This window comes from Ananas comosus, linkage group 12 (assembly GCF_001540865.1).
Source record: "Ananas comosus cultivar F153 linkage group 12, ASM154086v1, whole genome shotgun sequence".
Lineage (NCBI taxonomy): Eukaryota > Viridiplantae > Streptophyta > Magnoliopsida > Poales > Bromeliaceae > Ananas > Ananas comosus.
Genome location: NC_033632.1, coordinates 2818010 through 2843020, shown reverse-complemented (window position 1 = coordinate 2843020; position 25011 = coordinate 2818010). Strand labels below are relative to the sequence as shown.

At 38.8% G+C, this 25011-nt stretch overlaps 5 protein-coding genes across 7 annotated transcripts; 1 reads left to right on the top strand and 4 right to left on the bottom strand.

Annotated features, from left to right (window-relative positions):
* Positions 271–4969, bottom strand: LOC109718190. 3 transcript variants are annotated; one of them, XM_020244255.1, is made up of 9 exons: positions 4332–4969; positions 4016–4231; positions 3450–3941; positions 3062–3172; positions 2356–2535; positions 1848–2138; positions 1261–1381; positions 1059–1180; positions 271–877 (listed from the first exon to the last, which is right to left on the bottom strand). In XM_020244255.1, the coding sequence occupies exons 1-8, from the start codon at positions 4815–4817 to the stop codon at positions 1059–1061; spliced, it is 2019 nt and encodes a 672-aa protein (XP_020099844.1). In that variant the 5' UTR covers positions 4818–4969; the 3' UTR covers positions 271–877. The 3 variants fall into 3 exon arrangements, with proteins under 3 accessions (XP_020099844.1, XP_020099845.1, XP_020099846.1); XM_020244256.1 differs by having other exon boundaries at positions 271–844; XM_020244257.1 differs by having other exon boundaries at positions 271–834.
* LOC109718139 (transcription factor VOZ1-like) lies at positions 6560–10227 on the bottom strand. The gene is made up of 4 exons (XM_020244161.1): positions 9778–10227; positions 9488–9679; positions 8297–8795; positions 6560–7742 (listed from the first exon to the last, which is right to left on the bottom strand). The coding sequence occupies exons 1-4, from the start codon at positions 10024–10026 to the stop codon at positions 7141–7143; spliced, it is 1542 nt and encodes a 513-aa protein (XP_020099750.1). The 5' UTR covers positions 10027–10227; the 3' UTR covers positions 6560–7140.
* On the bottom strand, positions 13127–16268 carry LOC109718141 (OPA3-like protein). The gene is made up of 4 exons (XM_020244164.1): positions 15910–16268; positions 15076–15210; positions 14696–14782; positions 13127–13548 (listed from the first exon to the last, which is right to left on the bottom strand). The coding sequence occupies exons 1-4, from the start codon at positions 16036–16038 to the stop codon at positions 13387–13389; spliced, it is 513 nt and encodes a 170-aa protein (XP_020099753.1). The 5' UTR covers positions 16039–16268; the 3' UTR covers positions 13127–13386.
* On the top strand, positions 19571–22960 carry LOC109718140 (NAC transcription factor 56-like). Its single transcript, XM_020244162.1, has 3 exons — positions 19571–19788; positions 21160–21461; positions 22152–22960. Exons 1-3 carry the CDS (start codon positions 19614–19616, stop codon positions 22629–22631), a joined length of 957 nt encoding a protein of 318 aa, XP_020099751.1. The 5' UTR covers positions 19571–19613; the 3' UTR covers positions 22632–22960.
* On the bottom strand, positions 23692–24678 carry LOC109718142. Its single transcript, XM_020244165.1, has 2 exons — positions 24508–24678; positions 23692–24180 (listed from the first exon to the last, which is right to left on the bottom strand). The coding sequence occupies exons 1-2, from the start codon at positions 24603–24605 to the stop codon at positions 24057–24059; spliced, it is 222 nt and encodes a 73-aa protein (XP_020099754.1). The 5' UTR covers positions 24606–24678; the 3' UTR covers positions 23692–24056.

Below are 25011 nucleotides of genomic sequence, written 5' to 3'. Positions count from 1 at the left end.
AAAAAAATTGCGAGGCAGTTCTATCTAGAGTTAAATTATGGCAAAAGTACTGTCGACCGCAGGGCAAATGTCATGTGGGAGTAGTCATAAAGAAAAAAAAAATAGAGAAAAGAAAAAATGACAAACAAGTATTCTGTTCTTGTAAGTTTGACCAAATCCTTTATTAGACAATTCGTAACCAGGTAAAAAAATTTCCACCCCAGTATCAACAAAAAGAATATGGTTAAAGGAGATGATGGCATGAGGAAAATGAACAAAAATACAGAAAAATAAAAACAAGCAAGCTCAACACTTGGATCAACTTATGATTGTAGAATAACTCGAGCCAAATCGCCAAAACTAGCACTGAACATACATAACAAGTAAAACCCACAGTGCATAACAAAATTACATCGGGAATTAAAGATTATATATGGCAGGATCAAAAACCTAAATGGCATATGAAGAACAAAGATCGACAGCTTGGAATTTCGATCTCTCTTTTGCAAACTGGAAACCGTTTGTGAACGAAATAAAAATGGGCACAATAAGAATTTGGCCTCTCCCCAACTTTTCAGGTAACATGCTCAAGTCTTCCCACAACACGCACAACAGACCTGAAGAATGATCAGACATTTCGGAAGGAATAAGATCCTACCGAAATGACCAATGTTCCGATGCATTAGTTCAAGCAATTAGTGGTTTATTCATCTTCCCCATCTCGACTGTTGTATAGATCGCTATTCAGTGCTACCCTTCGGAAAATAAGCCGAAAGTAGTAAACCTTCTCTTCTTCTTATGAACACGTTGGGTTGTATTTGTGAACCACAATCATTTCCTTCTGAACAGTGGAGCCTGTTGATTTCTATTAGAACATCAGTTAAATCAACTATCCCACCTGCAAAATATGCAGATGTTGTAGCTCCTAGTGAGGATGGAAAAAGGGTTATTACAAGGAAGACAAGTTTTTTTTTTTCTTTTTTCTTTTAATGCAATTAGCTAGTTTAGTTAAAAGCGCATGAATGGGAATGTAGAAAATAAAAAGTAAAATTATTCAAAAGGGGCAAGCTTAATCTCACTTAGTGTGGTTGATAAATCGGCCTTGCCAATGCAAAAGGGGATTCGGTATTTGTTGACACCAACAGTTCAATTAGAATCACTTTACTTGGGCACGGAATATGGAGATTTGGCTCTAAAATACCTGTAAAAAGTTACAGGTTGAAATGATTAGTTTTCCATGTTAACCAGAGATAACGCTGAAGTAACAAACTTTAAACATACCAGGAGAAAGCTTCCGTCCCCCATACAAGATCTCGGCTAGGGGGTTGGATGCCCATTGATTGACAGCTACACGGCTTGTCGGCTGAAAACCAACAATCTTACCATCTCCTGACAAGACCACCTGGATGAAGTATGTGAAATACTTAAAACAGCAACCGGAAAAAAGAAAAGTAAAGATGACATGCATCAATGGTCAATATTTTCAACAAAAACAATCACATGTGGACAGCATGCTTCGCATTGTTTTTGTCTTTTTCTCCCATCAAGTTCTCTGCAATGTAAGGTGTCCTAGCAATAGATTGATCTAACCCTGTTATTCTTAGAAAATTTTCCAAATTTCATCTTTCTTTTATGAAAACAAAGATATAAAACAAGTAACTGCTATGTCTTCATTTCTTTTCCTCGCCCAATAAAACCCACGAATTTAGAGCCTGGAAAGAATCTACATGCAAAATCTAGGAAAACCATCCCTAAGTGCCTTAAATCACCAAAAAATTGAAAGGAGAAGTGCCAAACATGCACTAAACTATGTAATTCAGGTAGAAAAGGAAAAGTGCAGAGAAAAGAAAACAAGTGGCCAAAGGTACCTGAAAGCTAGCAATATCTTGTCCAATTGCGTGAGCATCTAAATTATTTGTTTCTGAATGAGAAGATATACTATCAGGTGCATCCAATTTGTTTGTTCCCGAATGAGAAGATATACTATTAGGTAAATCCACATGAGCTCGATTTTCTCCCCTAGAATCAAGATCTAAGCTCCTCAAGTAGCTAGGAAGCATTCCAATCCAGGCACCAATATTTGCATCGAACATAATATCACCAGGCCAACCAAGCGCATCTTTTATCGTCTTCACAACATATATGCAGGAAGTTTCCAACTGTCAATCAAAGAAGTAAACTGTCAAGTACATTCTTTTCTTTCGTTAGCATGAAGTTCTCCAGCAAAGAACTTTTTTCTTCAAGTAAATTACTGCATTGAAATTAGTCTCAGATAAAATTTCAATATTCAAAACACAATAAGCAAAAATGAGCTAAGGATAGAAGTATTGGTAGACGATCTTCCAAATTGATTATTACTTGAATCAAGTAACATACCTCAGCTGCATCAAGAGTTTGGAGATCACAACAATAAGTTTCAGATGGTAAAACATAATTATTTGCTTCTGAAGCTTTTTTGACCCTGAGGACATGCGGCCAATATAATTGGGCAGCAATACCGACAAAAACGGCAACACATCCAACAGCAACTGCAGCAAACAAAGTCTTCAAGGAGCTCTGCAGAAAGAAACATAACTTCTTATGAAATATGAATGCATAAGAAATGAAATAACTATGATGGTCAACTAGATGATGATACAGGGCAAATGATGGAGAAAGTAGCCAGAAGTTGGTTTTGAAGACTATTCTAGTTAAGTCGTGTTAATCTCTTGTTAACAATGCAATACTGTAGACATCCACTCACCCAAGGACCTAACTATTGTAGACATCAACATTGCCATACAGTTTCTTTCAAAATACCCTTTATCTTAATTTTGGATGTAATCAATTGATGCGGGAAGTTGGTCTCGAATTAGAAAAGCTTTTATAATGCATTTTCCTATTACAAGGGTACATGAATGAGGAATCGAGTTTTCGAAGGCCATTTACGAAAATCCAGATTTTGCATGGATATATCTATATGCATAAGTAGGTAATTTTTCAGGAGCATATATGTAATCTCTCTCGTTTATGGTAGTCTAAGTTTGTTCAGATAAGCACATGAAACAAAATGAACTCTTAAAATAAATAAAGTTCGACTCACATTTTTTTTTGGAATATTTGATGGATCCGAAATCAAGCCACACGAAAGTTGTTTCTCTGGTAGTGTGAACTGATCTTCGTAATACATGTCAAGAATGTTTCCCAATTCCATCTGCAATGTAATAATATCCAATAATCAGAGCATGCAAGGAAAACAAACTTTTTCGAACTATTCAAGGAAAGAACATAACAATCAAGGATCTCCAGCAAGGGTCCTCACTATTTGTCTAATAAAATATTTATGGAAAGCACAGAACTGATGATTTCTCAACTATAAAAAGCCAATCAAGTAATCAGTTTGTTAATGATAAACTAATAGAGCATATTCAGTGATTTAAGAAATGATTCAAAAAGTTCTTTGTAAATACAAAAGGAAGAATTAATTATACCATTTGGGAGTGGGTTAAAAGAGCTTCCCACCTATTCTGAGTCAATTCCTGCCAACCTTCAAGCTTCATCTCCTTATATACATTGGCATCAATTTGTAGCCTGTAAGCAGGGATAAACTCATTTGTCCAAGCAACAAATCCGGAACCCCCCATTTTCTCCAACCTCTTGTAGTAAGGTGGCGGCCACCAGCGGTGCTTCAATATCCGCTCCCGACACGAAGAATCCCCCTTCACCAGATTAAATCTCTCCAACTGTTTCATCGCACTCTTCACTACTTCGCCCTCAGGAATCCTATATACGCAAACAGAAGAATCAAGAGAGCAGTTCCTCTGTGGTTTCTGAAGCCAACCGAACGTATTATTCGAAAACAAACCGCCCGCACTTCCAAGGTAGTTTTTCTCATTACTCGCAACGGCACAAGAACAAACAGCTTCGGCAAGTGCGGAAAGAACCCTTTCATCTGAAGAGCTCAGGACGAAATCCGTTATCACCTGTTGAGCAAGGTGATCAGTACATTAATGCGACTCTTTCGAATAATATAGGGCTCTGGAAGTTGCATTAAGACCTCACGAGGTTTAGCGAGATCTTCCATGTCCCTCTCGGTTCCCGGTGAGAAGATCGAAAGCCGGAAGCTCCAAAGCCGCTCCATGACGACTTGCCGGAAGGTCATAGCGAGGATGTTCTTCGCCATCGGATTAGTGGAACTCCCCGACAGGACATCCGCAGCGAGAGTTCTCCGTAGCTTCTTGGCCTTCTCCCTCACCTTCTTCGCCGGCAAGAACTGCGAAAGAACCCTAATTACGTTCGAAACACGATCGAAACAAAACCCTAAATTGGAAGAGGAAATGGGGATCGGGTGCGGGTGCGGGTGCGGGACCGACCAACCGAGTGGAGACGGTGCTGCGCTCGTCGGGGCTCCCGGGGAACACGGTCTCGACAATCATGGCGTCAGCGCCGGAGGAGAGGTGCTCCTCGGCGGCGGCGCCGCCGTCGGCGGCGGCGGCAGTGAGGGCCTGGTCGTGGGCGACGGCGCCAGTTAGGGTAAGGGAGGCGAGGTCGCCCTCGTAGGATCGGAGGGCGGGGAGGTGGCTGCGCGGCTCGTCGCCGGCGGCGTCGGAGGCTCCGACGAGGGCTTGGAGTAGGTCCTGGTCGGCGGCGGCGGCGGAGCAGGAACGGCGGCGGCGGCGGCGGAGGGGGCGAAGTGGGGAGAGGAGAGGATGGGGGAGAAGGGTTCGGAGGGAGAGAGTGGAGGAGGAGGAGGAGGAGGAGGAGGAGGTGGGGAGTGGGGAGAAGAGGAAGTGTCGGGGAAGAAGAAGAAGCAGAGGGGGAGTGGGAGAGCGGAGGAGGAGGGGGGAGGAGGGTGGCATCGGGAAATGTGGGAACGGCGGGTGAGAGAGTTCGGACGGGGGTTTCCTCCTTTCGTAAGGGCATCCCGGACCGGAATTTTTAATTGAACCGGCGAAGCGGTCCGGTCGCTGGTCCCGTGGACGTGGATCAACCAACTCATCAGACGCACCATTTTAGTATCCGGTAAAAAAAAACAGGGGAAAAAACAGAAAACCCTAAAAGGAAAGGCAATAGAGAAGATAAAAGAGAAAGATACAGAAAAAAAAAGAGAGGAGTACAGGAGGATGAAGAAGAAAGGAAAAGAGATGGAAGCGAAGTTGAGGAGATGTATTAAGCGATGTAACCCAAGTACCACACAATGTTTAAAGTTTAAACACAGCAGCTAAAATTAAATACCCGACCACCATAGCATTGAGGGCTAAGAATTACATAAGCTTGGTCTCACATTAAAGAACTTGATACTTTTTTATTTACCGAATATATGACTCTCCTTCTCATAGTAGTAAAGCAATTTTAGAAGCCAAAGAATCGCCAACCCATACTAATCAACCAACTTAACACAATAGGGAATGCCCTCGGAAGCAAGTATAACAAGCAGATACAAAAGATGAAAACAGCTACCCTCGTACCTATCGACCACAAACCAGGAAAGGAAAACTACTGTATGTAAACATTCCGCCAGATGCAACAGTTAAAGGACGACCAGCTCCTCCAAAGGCAAACTACATCAGATAGGACTAGGAGAAATTTACTTACGCAAATGTATATGAGAGTTTCATTATATTTATATTTATGAACAGAAACAATGCAGCGTCATATTTCTCATACACAGCCAATGTATACACGCAGTCGGAAACAAGTTATGGAATGCATATGCATCCAGCTTAATATCTCAACAGAGCTTATTTAAGATTATATTAGCCAATGCCGCCGTTTGCTAATTGCAATAGTAAGAATTAGTTGGTGTGTCTATAAAAGACCTATCCGTACCCTTCGAAGTTGACCACTGTACATTGATCCAAGCTATAAATAAAAATAAGAGACGCGATGCCACAAAAGCAGGACTTCTTCGCCTTTGCGAATTTCATAAGCACAGCATACTGCGAATTCAACCATTTCAAGCTTCTGCAATTATTTGATTAGCCCTAGACCATTGATACCTAATATAGATGAAGATACACAATTACTGTTTTTTTTTTCCCTTTCTGTTNCGTAAGGGCATCCCGGACCGGAATTTTAAATTGAACCGGCGAAGCGGTCCGGTCGCTGGTCCCGTGGACGTGGATCAACCAACTCATCAGACGCACCATTTTAAGACTCGGATTATATTCGGTCGTCTAAACTTTAGTATCTACTAAAAAAAAAAGGAAAAGAAAGGTAATAGAGAAGATTAAAGGAGAAAGGTACAGGAAGAAAAAACGAGAGATTGAGGAGAGGTATTAAGTGATGTAACCCAAGTACCACACAAAGTTTAAAGTTTAAACACAGCAGCAAAAGTTAAATACCCGACCACCATAGCATTGAGGGCTAAGAATCACCAAACCATACTAATCAACCAACTTAACACACAGAATACGGAATGCCCTCGGAAGGAAGTATAACAAGCAGATACAAAAGATGAAAACAGCTACCCTCAACAGATCGACCACAAACCAGGAAAGGAAAACTACTGTATGTAAATATTCCGCCAGATGCAAACAGTTAAAGGACGACCAGTTCCTCCAAAGGCAAACTACATCAGATAGGACTAGGAGAAGTTTACTTAACGCAAATGTCTATGAGAGTCAGTATATTTATATTTATGAACAGAAACAATGCAACGTCGTATTTCTCATACACAGCCAATGTATATACGCAGTCGGAAACAAGTTATGGAATGCATATGCATCCAGCTTAATATGTCAACAGAGCTTATTTAAGATTACATTAGCCAATACCGCCGTTTGCTAATTGCAATAGTAAGAATTAGTCGGTGTGTCTATAAAAGACCTTTCCGTACCCTTTGAAGTTGACCACTGTACATTGATCCAAGCTATAAATAAAAATAAGAGATGCGATGCCACAAAAGCAGGACTTCTTCGCCTTTGCGAATTTCATAAGCACAGCATACTGCGAATTCAACCATTTCAAGCTTCTGCAATTATTGATTAGCCCTAGACCATTGATACCTAATATAGATGAAGATGCACAATTACTGTTTTTTTTTTCCCTTTCTGTTGATAGATACAGAATCCCAATAGAAGTAAATGACGAGACCGGCCAGCAACTACAGTAATTGTCCCAAGAGTGAGTGACCCAACTTATTAGCTGAAACATTCTCTCTTGCCAACAAAGTGCAATAGCTTATGTTCCATAGAATGCATTTAGGTTATCAACTGAATATGCATATGGGTTACCCGGCCCATGATTAAGGTTTTCATTGATCGGAACTTTCTGATCCAATGCTGAACATACCTTCTGAGAATTCTCTTTCTGATCGATTAAATCCAAAACCGAATAACTAAGCTCATCAGACTCCCTTTGACTCACTTTTGCCCTAACCTTCACAGACCTCTTATTTTCTGGAAGATTCGTAGAATTAAGCCTTCCCATTTGCTGCTGGAGATCGATTAAGGAATCACTCTTTATTTTCCCTTTGGTGACTTTTTTTGGATCAATGAGCTTCAGCTCAAGTCTATACAAGGCGCATGCATCGCAATTGTTAATCTCATATTCATAAAGATGCCACTCATAATGGATTAGCGGTTGAGGGTCCATGTAGTAGGACCTCTTCAATCCTCCGAATTCCTTCATTACTTGCTTCCTAGATTCATGCCAGCCCCGCCCACTATAATCAGGCAGCGATCTTTGCTTGCGGTTTCCACTCTCAAATGCTCTTCGAGGCTTATCGAAGAACAGCCACTCCCTAAGAGATTCACCGTTCAGAACTAAGAGATCAAAGAGCTCTGCAAGAGAATGAGATACCATAACAATCATGTTATTAAATAAATAATGGTTCAAACCACATAACAAAATAGAAAAAGTTATACATGGGTTTGTTTGGACTTCTACAACTTGAAATGCTGTTTGGGTAGAACTGTTAGAACATACACCAACAGCCTTTTCAATTAAATGCCCTGCAACAGAAGAAGCAGAAGCTTCAGGTTTGAGCTTCTGTTCTAAGAACCGGAAGCACATTTTAGGCTCTCCGGCACAAAAAAAGCTCCAAACTTTGCAGAATGTCTAAATGTCGCTTCTCAGAGTAGACACGCTCTTTACGATGGAAGGCCAAACAGGCACTAACAATAATGTGGCATTACAATAGAGATGAATATAAACAAGTGATACATATATACCCCTGTAGTAACAAAAATACGCTTCTTTAGAAACATCTAAGACAAAACCGCAGAAGCACATTCAATAGGTATACATGAAAATTCTAAATATACAGGGGTATATGTGCAAATCAAAGATCTTAAAGTATACATATAGACATGTAAAAGCCCCTAAGAACAAATACCTGGAGCATTCCATGGTGACTTTGTGGTTGCGGCCCCCTCGCATTCTGGGATACCAACATTCTTTCCTAGAGTCTTTGCAGCGAGTGCGGCAAAAAGCGGACCGTCCTTCAAATCAATACCACCAGGCCGTAGGACGGGGGACATTCCCGGTGGCCCTTCATTTACCGCTAGAGTGGCATGAAAGCTGCTACAATAGTCTTGGTACCATTCTGACCCTTGAGCAGGCCGAGGGCAATCCCACAATGCGCATTTTGGCCTCAAGAAAGCGGATGGTGGAGGACAGATTGCAGGAATAAATTCAGAGTCAAAACTAAGATGAACATTGTGAGGTATTTGTTGGTGTAGATTAAAGTGATAAGAGTCAAAATTAGTAGCAGCAGCAGTAGTTCCTTCCTCACAGCTAAGAAAAGCATGTTGCATGCCCACTGAGAGAGTGTTCTTGTATTCATCAGCCCCCAAAAGTCCATTCTCTAAATACCCATGAGTTAGAAAGTATTCCTGCATGAAAAGTTAGAAATTTCAGTAAATCAGGAATTTTTCATGGCCCGAATCACATATATTCACCGAGCAATTCTTTTGTAAGGAAAATCATCATTTATGTTGTTCTGAGAAAAGATAGAACCTGCCTACATTATCTTGTAGGGAGGACAAAAGAATTAAAGGGAGAAAAAAAAAATGCAAAGAATTAACAAGTCCACATGTTACCTCACAAAAATATCAAGAAATGTCAACTCATATATGGTAAGAATTCTTTATATTTCCCAAAAATTTTCGAGACATCTGCAAGAAAATGCTTTATTTTACTCACTCCAATCCACCATGAAGCATGAGAAGTAATGCCAATATCTTTTGTCGACCTCCTCAAATGGTTAGATGGATGCCCTTGATTAAGCTAGTACTAGTACTTTTTGTTATAATACGCTTCCGAGTAGCACAACTAAGAGTTTTCATTAGTTATGACGACAAGTGTAACTATTTCCCCAGTTGATGAGGATCATTCTATAGGATCTCACATCAAACTCTGCGGAACATATCATGAATACCAATGCAACTTAAGCAAACAGAAAACTAGTCATCTCGAGAATATAAAAGCATAACCACAGTTCCTCATCAACAAACCAAGCCTGCACACACACAGTAATTAAACACCAGTTACAGCTGCTATGCGAAATCCCCAGAATCGCGCTCACCTCGAGAAGAGGAGCACCCCCTCCATCATCCGCCACCCCTGCAGCCACCTCCAACGGCTCCGTCTTCATACTCCCAGCAGCGGCCTCGCGCGGCAGCTCATCGAATTTGCTCGTCGCGTCGTCCTCCTCCTCGTTCAGCTGCAGCATCCGCCTTATGTACGACGAGAGATCCGACGATCCACCGCTGTTCCCCTGCACCGCCACCACCATCAATACAACAACCACCACCACCATAGATCACGACGCTAAACCATAAAGAGGGAGGTAGATATGAGAGAGGTAGGGTTTACGAGGAGGGAGGAGGAGGGGGCGGGGGAGGGCTCGTCGAGCTCGGCGCGCCAGCGGCGGAGGAGGCGGTGGACGCGCTCCTCGAGGGCGGCGACGTCGGCGGGGCGGCCGTCCCGGCGCGCGGATTGGAGCGCGGCGAGGATCCCCTGGAGCTCGTCGACGCGGCCCTTCGCCCGCTCCCTCAGCGCCCGGTGCGACGCCGCCGACCGGCCCCCGCCGCCGCCGCCGCCGCTCTTCGGCACCTTCCTCATGGGAATTCCTACGCTGGAGCCCGCGATCGGGGTTGGTGACGAGAAGAGGAGAGGAAGGGGGAGAGGCGGATGAGGAGGAGGAGAGTCGTGTGAGGGAACAGTGTGGAGGGAATCTGAGAGAGAGAGGAGGAGGTGAATGGTCTCTACTTCCTCTCTCTCTCTCTCTCTCTCTCTCTCTCTCCTCCTCTGCTTTTAGCAAAAGCGTGACATTCCATTTCCATTTAAGTATAATAATAAAAATAAAATTAAAATAATTAAGTATAATTTTTTTTATTATAAAATGATAGAGTTATTATTATTATTATATATATATATAATTTAAGCGTAAATAGTTAAGTATAATTTTTTAAAATATGGACAATAAATTAAAATTACGCCGTACCATACGGAGGTGAAATAAAAATTATTCTTTGTAAATTGCTACGTGGATATGTATTTATTGGTAGTTAAAATTTTTACATGCCATACATTCTAGAATTATAAAATTTATTTAAATTTTCAGACAAACAAAGAAGTATCTAATTTAAGGATATACAAAAAATTGCTCTCTTGTTTGACTCACAATTTTTAACTCTATAGGAAAGTTGGATTTAATAGTNCAACCATCCTTTCCGCCATAGGTTCACTTTCGCAATCTGTGCCATATCCAAGTGAGGTAGGAAAGAGAATTGCAGTGTCGACGTGGGATAGTGGAGGAGGAGAAGAAAGGAGAAGTAGTGGGAGGAAAAAGAGACGGTGAAACGGCGAGGGAGACAAACTGGAGGAGAAAAATCAAAGAGAGAGAGAGAGAGAGAGAGAGAGAGAGAGAGAGAGAGAGAGAAATAAGAGTATAAGAACATCATTTTTCAAAAAAAAGAAGAAGAAAAGATTAACAGCAACTGTCCCTACGGTGCGACTATCAAATTAACCGTCCACCGAGTAAGGACAACGAATTTGATTGTCCAACCCTAAAACTGTCCCCATAAAATAAAATTATTCTATTATTCCGCAAAAAAAAAAAAAAAAAAAAAAAAAAGTACAACAGTTTCCGTGATAGGACCATCTAACTAACAGTCCCTAAGCAAAGCAAAGCAATAGGAGCGACGGATTGTAGCAAGATAAAAATATTTTTTTTTGAGAGAGATAAGATAAAAATATTTTTATGTTCTCATAGGTGCATAGTAGGATTAATTAAGTTGCAACATTAAAAAAAAAAAAATTAAAAAAATTCGGTAGCAACTTCAAAATGCATTACAAATCAAGTGAAATCTATAACTAATAAATTCTTAAAATCGAACCACTCATTAATCACAAAACTACACAAGAATAAAAACCCAAGAAAATTATATAAAGCATAAAAACCAACTACGAGCACTTGGTTGACCCAGGTCCATGTGTTAGGCATACGGCTATTCAATAAAGTGCCTTTTGAAAAATGCTATTGGAAAATTTACGGGCAACTTTTTCTAAAGTAGTGTAAGCTCGCAATTTAGGGCATCCATTTTCGAGTCTCATGGAAGAGTCAGTCAATGGCAAATGGTTAAAATTTAAAGATTCTTTTAACCATTTGTTGATGTTATCTAACAACTTTGCAATGTAAGAGAACCATCCAGAGTGTGGATCATAAGCGCCAACCAACTATTCCAAAAATACGTATTGATAGGAAGGATGCATCCATCGCTCTTAAGGGCTCAACCACAGCGCTCACAAATTTCGACCTAACTCAATCCATCTGGACTTACGTCTATTGTTGCGCTTCTTGCCGTTAGATTTTTTGTGGACCGCAGTCTTACTCAACTTATTAGTCTCCTGAACCTATTGTCACGGAGGAAGAAGAATGACCTATTTTAGTCTAACAATAAAAAGCTAACACAGAGAACCATCCCAACAAGAAGACTTTCCTTTTATCTCAAAAAGGAAAAAAAGAAAAGAAAATTTTTTTTTTCTTTGAGAGATAGGTAGCACGCTACCCGCTTCATTTATTTCATTTAGAAATAAACTTAGCTGGAAATGTGAATCAACTAGAATTCGAACTTGGGTCTCGGATACCAACCATCAAGAAAAAAAACACAGTTGTTTCCTATGGCAATCTTTTATTAAGAATTCGTAAGTAATTTTGTTACTCATCTTTGTTCAATAAGTCAATAATTGCATGCATACCAAAATACGATAAGTAACCACCAAAGAAAAGGGGGAAAAAAAGCAGATGAGATAGTCATGAAAGAAAAGCATAAAGTTCCACGATTCCATCTCAACAAACAGAAGAGTGCAACTCACTCATCTTTCACAGATGATCTAATTAGCCACCACATGTTCTTCCTTCATAGATGATTTGTTAATATAATGATAATACCACTTCTCTTCTATATCGGATGTGTTTGAAAACTCAAATCCAAACTAGGCATAAAGAAATTTGAACAAAAGAAGAATAGGCGGATAGGATGATAGTGGGATTTCTTATTTTGTGAAGATGATCACGCTTTAACTTTGATCCAAGCAAAGGAACAAAAGTTCATGAGTTTGAAAATCCAAAACACCTAAAATTTTAGGTGGAACTCCACCCAAGACGACCAGAAAGTTTCCTCATCAAAAGGCAAAAGGTAAAGGAATCAGATTCCAATCTTATTTGTTCTAAATATTCAGGGCCATGCCGTGAGTCACAATGCCATGCCGTGAGTCACAACAGTGCATCCGATTCTAGGGCAGACCAGGGACGGGTTTGGATAGGGCTACGTCAAGCCCAAATCTAAGCCGAATATGAATTCAGGAGGTTGAGGCTGGACTTTGGATGGCCGCTGACAAAATCACAACAAAACTCTAAAAATAAAAAAAGAAAAAACCATGTAGACGAACCATCAGGTCCACGTGCTTTTCCCGATATCAATGCGCAAAGAGTCTCTTGAATATTTGTCGAGTGAACGGACACAGTTATTTACTATGAGTTCGGATATGATAAAAGGGTCAAAAGAAAAGGGCAAGATAATGATATTTGACTGATTATCGTGCTCAGAAGACAAAGGATTCTATCGGTTTCTGATGCTAGATATCCATGAGAACTAATCTAGTTTCCTTATCAGCAATTACCATTAAAGCGATTAGTAAACATTTGAAAACCAGAACAAGTTAATCAGGATATCCAGTTACAATTAACAAGAAAAGGTCACAAAGCACAAGATTCACCCCTTATATTGCAGGCACAATCAGAAAAAATATATATATATGACACCACATAAGAATAAAAAAAGAACTCTTCTACATGTGGTGTCGAGAATTGGGTGAGAGACAAGTCCAGCAACATGCTGAAGAATGTAAAATAACAAGATAGCTACGAGGTTGGGTGTGGTGACAAATTGGAAATGGCTCACCGAGAAAAGAGACCAATCAAGCAGGCGTTGCCGATTTGCTGCTTTCATGCCCATGGACAGTCTTGAAATGCAGAATTCCCGAAAGACCTCGCCCCTTTGCATGCTCTTCAATCTCAACCAGCTTCTGTTTCAGATTCTCCATTTCTTTAGCTAGTTCCTCCTCTCTTTGTTTCATTGCCTTCAAAAGATGAAGGAACATTTTTTTCGGTTAAGAGCAGAATGAAATCACAGTACAATTATTAAAAAAAAAAAAACCCTGCACCAAAATCGACCCTAGGGAGAGCATCACCCAGCTCATTAATACTTCTATTCACAAAGTCCAATTACCGCTACTTGCTAGACTTGTTGATTGTTTGAATCTACATATATATGCAAAGCTGAGGAGAAGAGAAGGTATATCCGAGATTTCGCCATGTGGAAAATTATGTTTAACATCATTATACTATGCGTATAATTATTTTTTTCCAGTATAACATACTGAAATGGATGGTTTATTCAGATATCATACCTCTCCTTAAAATAAGATATTAATCTTCCATATCCAGTGTTTAAAACTATTAACCAAATCCAATATATGACAAATCTGATCCATCATGTAACTATAAAACAAATTCAATTCACACCTGGCGCAACAGCTAATGTAATCCATATACCATGTACTTACTCGGTTACTCCTGTGGGACCATATTATTTAGATGACACGGCATCCCGAATTGACAATTCACACCGTCAAACATAATCTAGAGCATTTGAAGTTTCTAAGAACCTAACTTAAATGATTTTTCAAAACCAGCTACCAAATGATCAAATAACCTTGAAATAGACAAATTTCAACTGCCAGAAATTTTTTTTAATGGTGTTAGAACAATGCAAATTAACTGTACTTTAGTTAGAAATACTTTGACCTATTTAGAAACCACTTTAAAGCTAGAATGAAGGCTAAGATGATTAAGTTTGATAGATAGATAAAGTTTTCACAATTAGTAACAGATAGGTGCAAATGTTCTCAATATTTATAAGGTACTTATATTTTTCACCCTATATCAGTCATCAAGGCTTTTTTAACCATCGGAAACTCTTGGAACAACAATATGGTACTCGCAATCACATGAGAATGATTTTCTGAGATGGTAAATGTATGACCAAGATGGTTCTAAGATTTCAGTTTAGAAGGCTCTTATGAGTAGGCTTGTAATATTTCCAGGGATATACAAGGATGCGTCTAATTAAATTACACCAAAATACCAACATTAATAAGACCATCAGGAAATTCACCTGAGACAGCATGCAACAAGTTAGCATGAGGGTAACTCTAAAATTATTACCTCAATTTCCTGTCTGCGAGCTTCCTCCTTTCTAGCCTCTGACCTTGCACTTCTTTGCACTTCAAAGATCAAGGCAGCTCCAGCCACCTACTAAACCACACAGGCAAAAAGAGGATACACTTAATGGAAAATTTTTGCTTGAACTAGAAAACAATTACTAATGTCAAGTAGATTAGCCAGTAGCTTCCTTGGCATGTATAGGGAAAACACCACAAAATGCAAAATAGCTTCCTACAGAAATCAATATATTTCCAGGTTGTTAAGCACCCATGTATAATAGAATATGTACTATGTCGCCATATGACTTATATCATGCTATGTCATCATAAGCATGCAAAGAATCATAATGCAAAAATAAGTAGCTTAGGTTCAGTAAAAACCGAAAAGACGAAGAGTTCCCCAATAAGATCTGCAGCAGCTTGAACAGCTTTTTCCTCATTGAGAGGCCGGATCTCAACATTAGTTGAATGACCGTAAATCCGTCTTTGGATATTTGTAGAGATGCGGTGGTTGGTCTGCATAAACTAAAGTGTCTCTATTAGAAGCACTACTTCGAACAGAACAAGATGCAAAAATTACTTCAAGGGAATATGAAATTGACTTGTTAATAAGAAACAAAAGAATGAAACAATGATAATGCATTACAAATTACGGAATTAGACATGAAAGAAACCTTCATAAGAGAATACAAGTTAGACACACAAAACAAAATGGTGAAAATATGCATGCTTCAAGGAAAAATAAGACACATCTCAACAATAGCATTACCAGATTATGAATCTGCTGAACAAGTCATGTCCTTAGCATATATAATCCTAAGTCTCCCACTGGGATTCGAAACCATATCCTCACCCTCTTTACAGTTAAGGTGGCGTCAGGATTGACCTAATAGCAACTTGGTATTAGCTCGACCACCAATCACAAACCCCTAGCTGTGCGCTCAATCCCTCGAAAACAGTTTCTCCTAAAATATGGTCAAATTTAGGAGGGATTAATGTTCACACTCTCATTACACTAGATTTAGTGCCAAACCGCAATGTAAGGATCATAGATTCCTATCAAACTTCTAAACGTACGAGCTCTAAACGATCCAGATATCACAAACAACCACAAATCGCAGTCCCAAAACCAAATCTGAGCAAAGAATAAGACCTAATTCGGTAAAAACGATCACAAAACAAACACAAATCGAAAAAATGAAGGATCCAATCGACCTGGGCGATGTTGACGATGAATTGGCGGAACTTGGGGTGGATCCCGGCCTCCTTCTTGAGGCGATAGGCGATGGGCTTGCACAGCGTCTTCAGCGCCAGCGTCCCAAGCTTCACCACCGGAAGTATCATCTCCTTCCTCCTCTTCTTCCACTCCTCTTCTCCGATTCTTCTTCTTCTTCTTCTTCGAGTCTCAGCTTACACGACGCCGCCAATGGCGGAGAGGGTGGGGTTGGGGGACGATCGGGCGATGCGTAGCAGGAACATTTAGAGAGAGAGAGAGCGCGCGCTCGGCGACGGAGCGGGGGAATTGGGAAGAAGAAGAAGAGTCGGATGCTTTTAGTGAGGGTGCGCTCAAAATGGTCGACGCGGCTCACAAGGTCTTGTTGTCGGAAACGCGATGTTTATGAGTAGACCGCGTGCACCACGTCATCCGTGAACGAGAGATCGGAGCAGGGCCTGGACCGAGATGCGCCCCCGTTTATTTGGGCCATTTGACGCCCAGTTAGCCTGAACAAAGAGCACATTTTAGACCTGAGCCCGGTCCGAATATCGGGTCAACCCAAGAAGTAGAACGCTCGGCCCGAACCCGGTTTAATTTTTAAGCCTCCGATCTAGAAACCCAACCCATCTGCATGAACTGGGCCGTACATAACATCCCCAAACGAAATTGCCTTGTAAGGGCCGGGTCGGGTCGGGTTTTTGTTAAATTTGAAATTTTATGTTCTCTAAAAAGTATATATATATAAAATGAAGGATAGATTATTAGGCGGTCTACGCTAACCTAGTGGACTAGGTCCAAATATGATTTTGCTGAGACCTGATCAGATCCAAAATGATTCAAAATATCGAAAGCACCTCAGCAGCTTCCATTTCCTTACCTTGAGTTTCATTTCGATGCAACTGAAACTCAAGCTGAAGATAAAGAGCTATGACTAAACGTAAGATAACGGAATCTAAGCCTACGAGCGACAAGAGCTTATAAACCTGAAATTAGAAACAATTAATCTGAACTCTTGGTAATACATCTAGGTGTAGGTGGGGATTGAGGGTGTCGCGGTATCGAGCCCCGATGTGGGGACTCAGGGTTAGGTTAGAAATTAGCGGTATATATGATTAGTTATTTACAACAGCATGCTATTTTCAATCTCTCCATCATTTTTATGGGTTGAGAGCACAAGAGCATTTGCATTTGTGACTTTTTACCCGTCGGATGGCTTTAATATCTATACAGTACTATTAACATTATGTTTCATTAAGTCTTTTTTATTAGTGCTGCATGAATTTTGAGGCAATTCGATGATTAAAGAATCACAAGCACGTTGAGCTTCTGTGCTTTTAGAAGCATTGAAACTCAAATCCATTTTTATGTACTGGACTGAATCTTCCTTCAGGTAGAATATGACTATCTGCATTTTTGCAACTGAAAATAAATTTTAAGATTGGAATCACAAGAACAAAAAAAAAAAAAAAAAAAAAAAAAAAAAAGAAGGAAAATCCCCATAACTTATGTTCGAAGCCAAACACGCAGAGGAAACAACGCAGAAGCAGAACTTAGAAAAATAAAAATATATTAAAAGGAGCCAACTTTACCAAAAAGCAACTAATGCGACCCACTCCACCCCATAAAAAATCCATTTTCAAATCAGTCCATGACCAATCAGAACCCAATCAAAATCAAGGTCAAAACTTAATATTATCTTCTTACAATTCCAGGTCGATCGCTTGGTGATGTCGTAATAACTTCTTGCGTGTGGGAACATGTCGAGTTCTTTGTCCTAGACAATTTTAACATTAATGCATATATAATATAGAGCACGTTTTCTGTACTTTCGAAAGTAAGTAGACCTCCGTGTTTATAAGTTGTTTTCGATACTAGGACATCCGGTTCGACGATCGGCTCCGTTAGGTATAATCTACTTTATTAGAACTATCTAGAAACCAAATTTTATAATTTTTTGATATCATTTACTAAGCGATCAAAATGTCTCAAATATGACTATTTTAATGGCCGATGTGATACGTTTTTAAGTTCAATGATGTAGAAGTATCAAAATTACATAAAAAATTAATAAAAAAATTCTACTTAACATCAATAGCAAGATCAATACTTTCGATTTGAAATTTGAGTCATTTTATCACTGTTTTTTATGAGATTTTCATTTTCAGTCGTTCATTTTGAGGATACTCATCCATTACACAAACGAAGTAAAAAAATTATGAAATTTGATTTTTAGATAGTTCTAATAGCGAAGATCATGTCTAACGGAACCAATCGCCGAATCAGATGTCTTATCATCAAAAACAACTTACAAGTATGGAGACCTCCGTACTTTCAAAATCATAGAAGCCTAGCTCTATAATATATACATATATATATATACATATATTTATCCAATTCAAGTCCTGTTCTATTGGATGGTCGATCATTAAGAGAGTTTTAAAACTAAGTGACAAATACCCACCCGTGTCCTTATTCAAACTAATTACCTCATTAAATTATATCTAAATTACCCTTAATTATTAATTTCCGTACTAACATAAACAAATAGGCCGGCAGTGGAGAATCCAAATAGGATCTTAATTCATTCTCATTCAAAGGAGATTCACCAAAAGATCGCTGTCGCAATTAACGGTTATCTCCTCATGGTGTGCGCTCGATCGACTTTGTATTAATCGCTACGATAGGGATGTTCCTCTTCCGCGCTTTTCCTTTTTCTCAAAAAAAAAAAAAAAATTATATGTGCTCTGTTTGGATGCGGAGGATAAAAAATTAAGAAAAGAACATAAAAGTGGCGAGTTTTTCTTTTTTTTACTTGGGTTTCTTTTCTTTCTAATTAATTAAGAGAAAATGTTTGTCTTAACTGTTTTCTCTTCGTTCCAGTAGAGTCCTAGTAATTAGAAATATGTAGCATGGGTCATAATGTAGCACAAGTGACGATACATAAGGATATAAATTAAATACTACACATTTTACTGCACCTGGTCCCCATGAATGTTTCTATAAAAAGATGGTGTGCTACATGCAAGTTAAAATCCGTTACGTAATAATAATAATATTATAATAATAATAATAATAATAATAATAAGAATAATAATAATAATCATCTCATCCACTCAACCTTGACCTCCCCTATAAGAGTCCAAATTCCAACCATCCATGTGTCCAAAACCCATTTATCAATCGGTTACTTGATCCATTTGAATTTACCAACGGTCACAACCTCATCTTCTTAGGATCATTCGCCCTATAGTAACGTGCTTAAAAATAACTTTTATGATACGACCAAAGCTTTGCAATAACTACTTTTTTTTAAAATAATAATTAGGTAACAGTAATAACGTTTCCATCATTAGCTGTCACGTTGTTTTTTTGTGCATGGCCACATCCTCGACGTGTGCTCTTTACCGTGTCTAGTAAAAAGATTTCATATTATATATATATATATCCAACATGCGAAAATAAATGCTCTACGTGTCACCATCTCATTGGGCAGCACCCATTGCTGGGTATCTATGGAACAACCTCTCTCTATATATAGAGAGCTTCTTTTTTGAGAAATTATATATAGAGAGCTTCAAAACAAAGCTCTTTGTATAACATATATATCCTCCTCTTCTTCTTTTATATATATCCTACGCATCCTTATTCCGAGTTTTTATCCTTGGACTTATTCTTGTAGCTAGATTAATTGTTTCAGTTCAACATGGATGGAATTGGGTTTCCGGGATTTCGACTTCCGCCGGGGTTTCGGTTCCACCCGACGGACCAAGAGCTTATCATATATTACTTGAGGGAGAAGGTCGCTTCTGCGGTGACTCCGGCGACCTCGATCGTCGCCGATGTTGACATCTACAAGTTCAATCCGTGGGAACTCCCTGGTGCTGCACCCTTGCTTTTATTTCACCAAGAAAATGTAGCTACCTTTGTTAACCTAAAAACGTGTTCGACCACTTCTTGTACATAACATTTTTGTAGAAAATGCTATTTAAACAGAGTTATTTCATAAAAATTTATTTTTTAACTATAATATTCAATATTTCTGCTTCTTGCAGTAAAAATAAGGACTTAGTTGACGTTTTTGTGTGCGCATGGGCGCGAAGAGCATAATATAAGAGAGTGCTATAAAAAGAAATAGAAAACTACAAAAAGATAAACCGAAAATTATAGAGAAATAAAGAAGGACCTAAAGATTAAGCTGGTTTGTTTTTTTTTTATTTAAGGTAAAAACATACATAATTCATCTGAACTATGTGTCATTTTGAATCAACTATCTAATCTTTTAAAATTTTAATTTTACTTTCCAACCTTTTAATTTATTTGATTTGAATGAGTCAACGAAATTTGACTTTAAAATTTAAATTAATTATTTATTTTAATAAATTTATAGTTGTAAAAATTATATTAAATATACTAATTAAATATATAAAAATAAATGATGGATTCAAATTTTAATTTTACTTTCCAACCTTTTAATTTATTTGATTTGAATGAGTCAACGAAATTTGACTTTAAAATTTGAATCCATCATTTATTTTTATATATTTAATTAGTATACTTCATAATATTCTCGCAACTATAAATTTATTAAAGCTTAAATTTTGAAGTCAACGAAATTTGTTTTTATTAGTCAACGAAATTTACTTTCTGACCTTTTAATTTATTTGATTTGAATTAGTCAACGAACTTTGACTTTAAAATTTAAATGCGTCGTTTATCTTTATAGATTTAATTAGTATACTTCATAATATTCTAGCAATTATAAATTTATTAAAGTTTAAATTTTGAATTCAAAGTGTCGTTGACTGCTTTAAATGAAAAAAAAATAAAAAATTGGATAGTAAAATCAAAATTTCAGCCCTTTCAAAATAGCTCATAGTTCGGCTAAGTTAGTTATGTACGTTTTTACCTTTTTTTTATTACAGAAGGGTCTAATTGTGCTTGTAGATCAAACTTCAGGAAATTAAAACTCTAGTTAAGGATGTAAAAAAACGAGATCAATTAAACTTTAGGACGAAATTTACTTGTTTTCTAAGAAGAAATTGAGAAAGAGTAGTAACACAAATGTCGCTGAAGATAGCGTTTACAACAAATTAAGAAATTAAATTACTTCAATACCGAGCATTCATAGCACAAGTGACAAAATATTTGATAGTTGGTAAACAACAAAGAGATAACAATTAATGCATATACAGTCTCGACAAATATGTGAAGTATATATGCTTTCTCCTTGCTAACATATCTCGATTCAGACAAGGCCATCTTTGGAGAAGGAGAATGGTTATTCTTTAGCCCGAGGGATAGGAAGTACCCGAACGGCGCGCGACCAAATAGGGCAGCTGCCTCCGGTTATTGGAAGGCCACCGGCACCGACAAGCCTATCCTGGCCACCGGCGGATCCCAATGCCTAGGGGTCAAGAAGGCCCTCGTGTTCTACAAAGGTCGGTCGCCAAAAGGCGTCAAGACTGACTGGGTCATGCACGAGTACCGACTCCTAGATGCCGCCGCCATCTCCTCCTCCTTCTCTCATGCCAAGCCCAAAGATACCATGAGGGTAAGTACCCCTTCAGTACTCCACACCGACTCTCCTCTCATGCATGATGGATATCAGAGGAATAATAGATGAGGTAAGAGGTGGAGGTCGATTTGTAGAGATCGAACTTATATATAATCTCGAAGAATTGAAGGGTTTGGAGTGTTTTCCAATCACATAACTTATCCTTGAAGTATTGTTCTTTTGGAAACATAACATGAGGCAAATCTTAAGATATATATGCATGAATATATATCTTATCTAGTATATATTTTTGATTTACTTAAAAATATATACATTTGATAGATAAGAAGTGTGATCAAATATTTAGAATTAAGATAAATTATTTCATAGGTATTAGGTAATATATGCTATCCGATCAAATTGTGGATAGCAAGACCTTTGCATAAGCAAATAATCTAACTCCTTGGTTACAATCACAATAGAAAAGTCTCGTATCTAATTTATTCCGACATCCGAACATGGCCTAAGCTTCTTAAGTTTCCGAAGGTAGTGGGATCACATCTAGTCCAGCATGACTTCTAATAGTCTAAATCTCAACCTCTCCTGCTGACCATGTGACCTGATTTTCACAATGCACATGGATATACTATATATAGGGGTTTTAAGACTATTCCTGAATCATTTCTTATGAGGAATTTAAAGGTAATGCCGTCTCTCATCTAACCGAAACTTTGTTTTCTGACTCAGTTGGATGACTGGGTCCTTTGTCGAGTCCGACAAAAAGGCCCCTTTCCACCGGAGACCGACCAGGAGAACATACAAAGCTTTAACATTCCGCAGCCCCCGGTATTGAACAATGAACATATCGGAGGGGAAATGGTTATGGAGGAAAGGAATATTGGCTTGTCGGAGTGGAGCGATTACCAAGTCTTGTCGTACTTCATCGACTCCCAACAAGAAGCGGAGATTGCCTCATGTAGCCTCGGCATGGCTACAAATAATAACAACAATGTAAATCTTGAGCCTCACCAACTGCCGCTAATCTCATCGGTCCTCGACTCGGTTAAAAAGACACTTTCCTTCGGAGCATTAGATGAGCTTATGCTTCGACTACCGCCGAGTTATCAACCTCTGAACAGCAGCAGTAGCATTTGCGAACAACCTTCGTCGCCGTCGGCTTCTGGCTCGATCTCGGTTGATCAAGTGTTTCCTCAGTTCATGATGTGAGTTCTTAGCTTCACCATTGTTCATAATATGCAAAATTTATGTGTTGTATGTATAGAGATATATATATAGGGGAAGAGGAAGTTAAAACCAATCATATATACTTGTGTATAGTGTATGATTTTTCACCATGTAACCAGTCATTGCATAGTCTAGGTGCATTCAGATATGTCGGTAAAAGTGAAAATTTTCATCAGTTATTGTTCTGCATTTATATGCAATGTAAATGAGAAAAAGTATGGTAAATAAGGAGAGGAGCCTTTTTGGCAATTCATCACCCTATGTTTCTTATATCCTAATTAGTGACTAAATCTTGTTGTCTCCCATGGTTTTAGCTGTGCAACAGATAGGCATGGACATGCTCTGTCGCAAATACTAATTCATCGTTCGCAATTGGATAATCACAATCCTTCATAACTCATCACTTTTGTCATCTCGATTCCTTAAATTTTCTCCCCTGTAATCTGCGTCAAGTGCGGTAAAAAGTAGAACAAGCAAAACTCATGAGAGATATGCCCAGAATCTCTGGTATCTTCTTCGTCATCTATACACAGATTACAGTGAAGTACTTTATTCTGTTTCCATTATGAGATATCATACTCAAGCTGTTAAAACTCATTCAATTATTCAACCAACCAAAATAAAATCGCCCAGATTTTTACGAAGAAAACCTCAGCTGGGGACGAAATCACAATCAGAAACGACCTACTCAAATTTTCTCGACCATTGGTTAAAAAGAACAATCAATGCTCTTATCTGAATATAACTTTGAGGTACACAACACTTATGATATGCCTACATAATTGTTCACGCAAAATTAATCATGTCAAATGGAAAACTTTTCGCCATACACAAGTAGATAAGATCTCAGGAGAATAAGCTTCTCTTGGGCAAAAATCACAGGTGTTGATTCATAGATAAATCTTCTTAATGTCAATTCAAATCGAGGTGGAATTTACAAACTCATCTAGGTTATCAAAAACAACTCAAACTCATAAACAATTCCCAACACAGGTGAAATTGTGATTACGACATTTCGATCGTGTGAGACAGAGCAAAGCAGTTCCTAAAGACCGTAATCAAGATCTGTAAAATAATGCATTATTTATTAAGCAGTACCTACACTACTCAATTACAATAAGTGAATCTAACGTTAAATGGGTGCACAAAATTTTCTCCCCTGGTCTAAAATTGATCTTGTTCTGAGACACCGCACGAACTCGAGTCAACTCTTTCCATACTATGATTAAATCAAAACCCAGAAAAAGGGGGAAAAGAAAAAAAAAATCAAACCAAAATAGGAAACAATAACGAAACAACATCTGGTTAATTAAACTACAACATCAATGGACCATCTGGGACATTGAATCTTCACAATTCAGAAAACAAAAAACGTAGAACAAATTGGTAAAGGGCAAAACTAGCTGATCAACAGGGGATCTGCTCGATGAAGCAGTTGATCACCCGGACGGGGAGCTTGATCAGATCGACGGCCAGATTCGCGAGCGCCGCGCAACAGATGCAGCAGGGGCAGATGCAACTCACGGCGCTCCTGCAAATTTAATGCAATCATTTACAATAAATTCTAATTCATCCTAAAAAATTATTATTAGGACTAATAATTATTAATTGCAATAGTTAACTAGTTTATATGTAGAAGGAAATTTATAATGCTAGTAGTTTGACAATTCATGATGTCTTACTGTAATATTATATGAAACAATCGTTATACTTTAAAAAAATAAAATTATTAAAAAATAATGTTTATATATTTTTATATTTAACAAGAATGAATTTCTAGTAACAGCGAGAGTACCCGGCATTTCGACTGGACAGATAATTTATGACGTGTGAAGTGATATGGAGGGAGATTACTGACCCGAGAATCCAGACGACGGCGCCGACGAGCGACAAGGCCAAGGCGAGGACGGCGAAGGGCAGCCCGATCAAGAATCCGAGCGGCCTGCAGTCCTCCATCGATGTTCTCCCTCAAAATCTCTCTCAACCTTCTGCTCTGGTTGACTTGGGCTGCATTTTGAATTGGTTGGTTTCTTTTTATCCGTTGGGAGAGGACGGAGGAGGGAGGAACAAGTGTGAATGGACGAAGCTGCCCCTGGGACGGGAGAGGGAGGGGTGGGAGGGTGAGGGGTAAAATCGGTAAAACAGCGGCGGGCTCGTTGGGAGGAAGTTTCCGAAGTTTTTCCCTCTTGGACTCGGTTGCGAGCGCGTCGGGTTGGTGCGCTGTGCGTGGAAGCCAACGCTGACCGCACAAGGGGGAAAAAACATAAATAATAATAAAAATTAAAAACAAAAATTCCCACGTGGTCTTTGTGTTCCGTTTTGATAAAAAATAAAAAATTAAATGCATACATGTTATGTATAG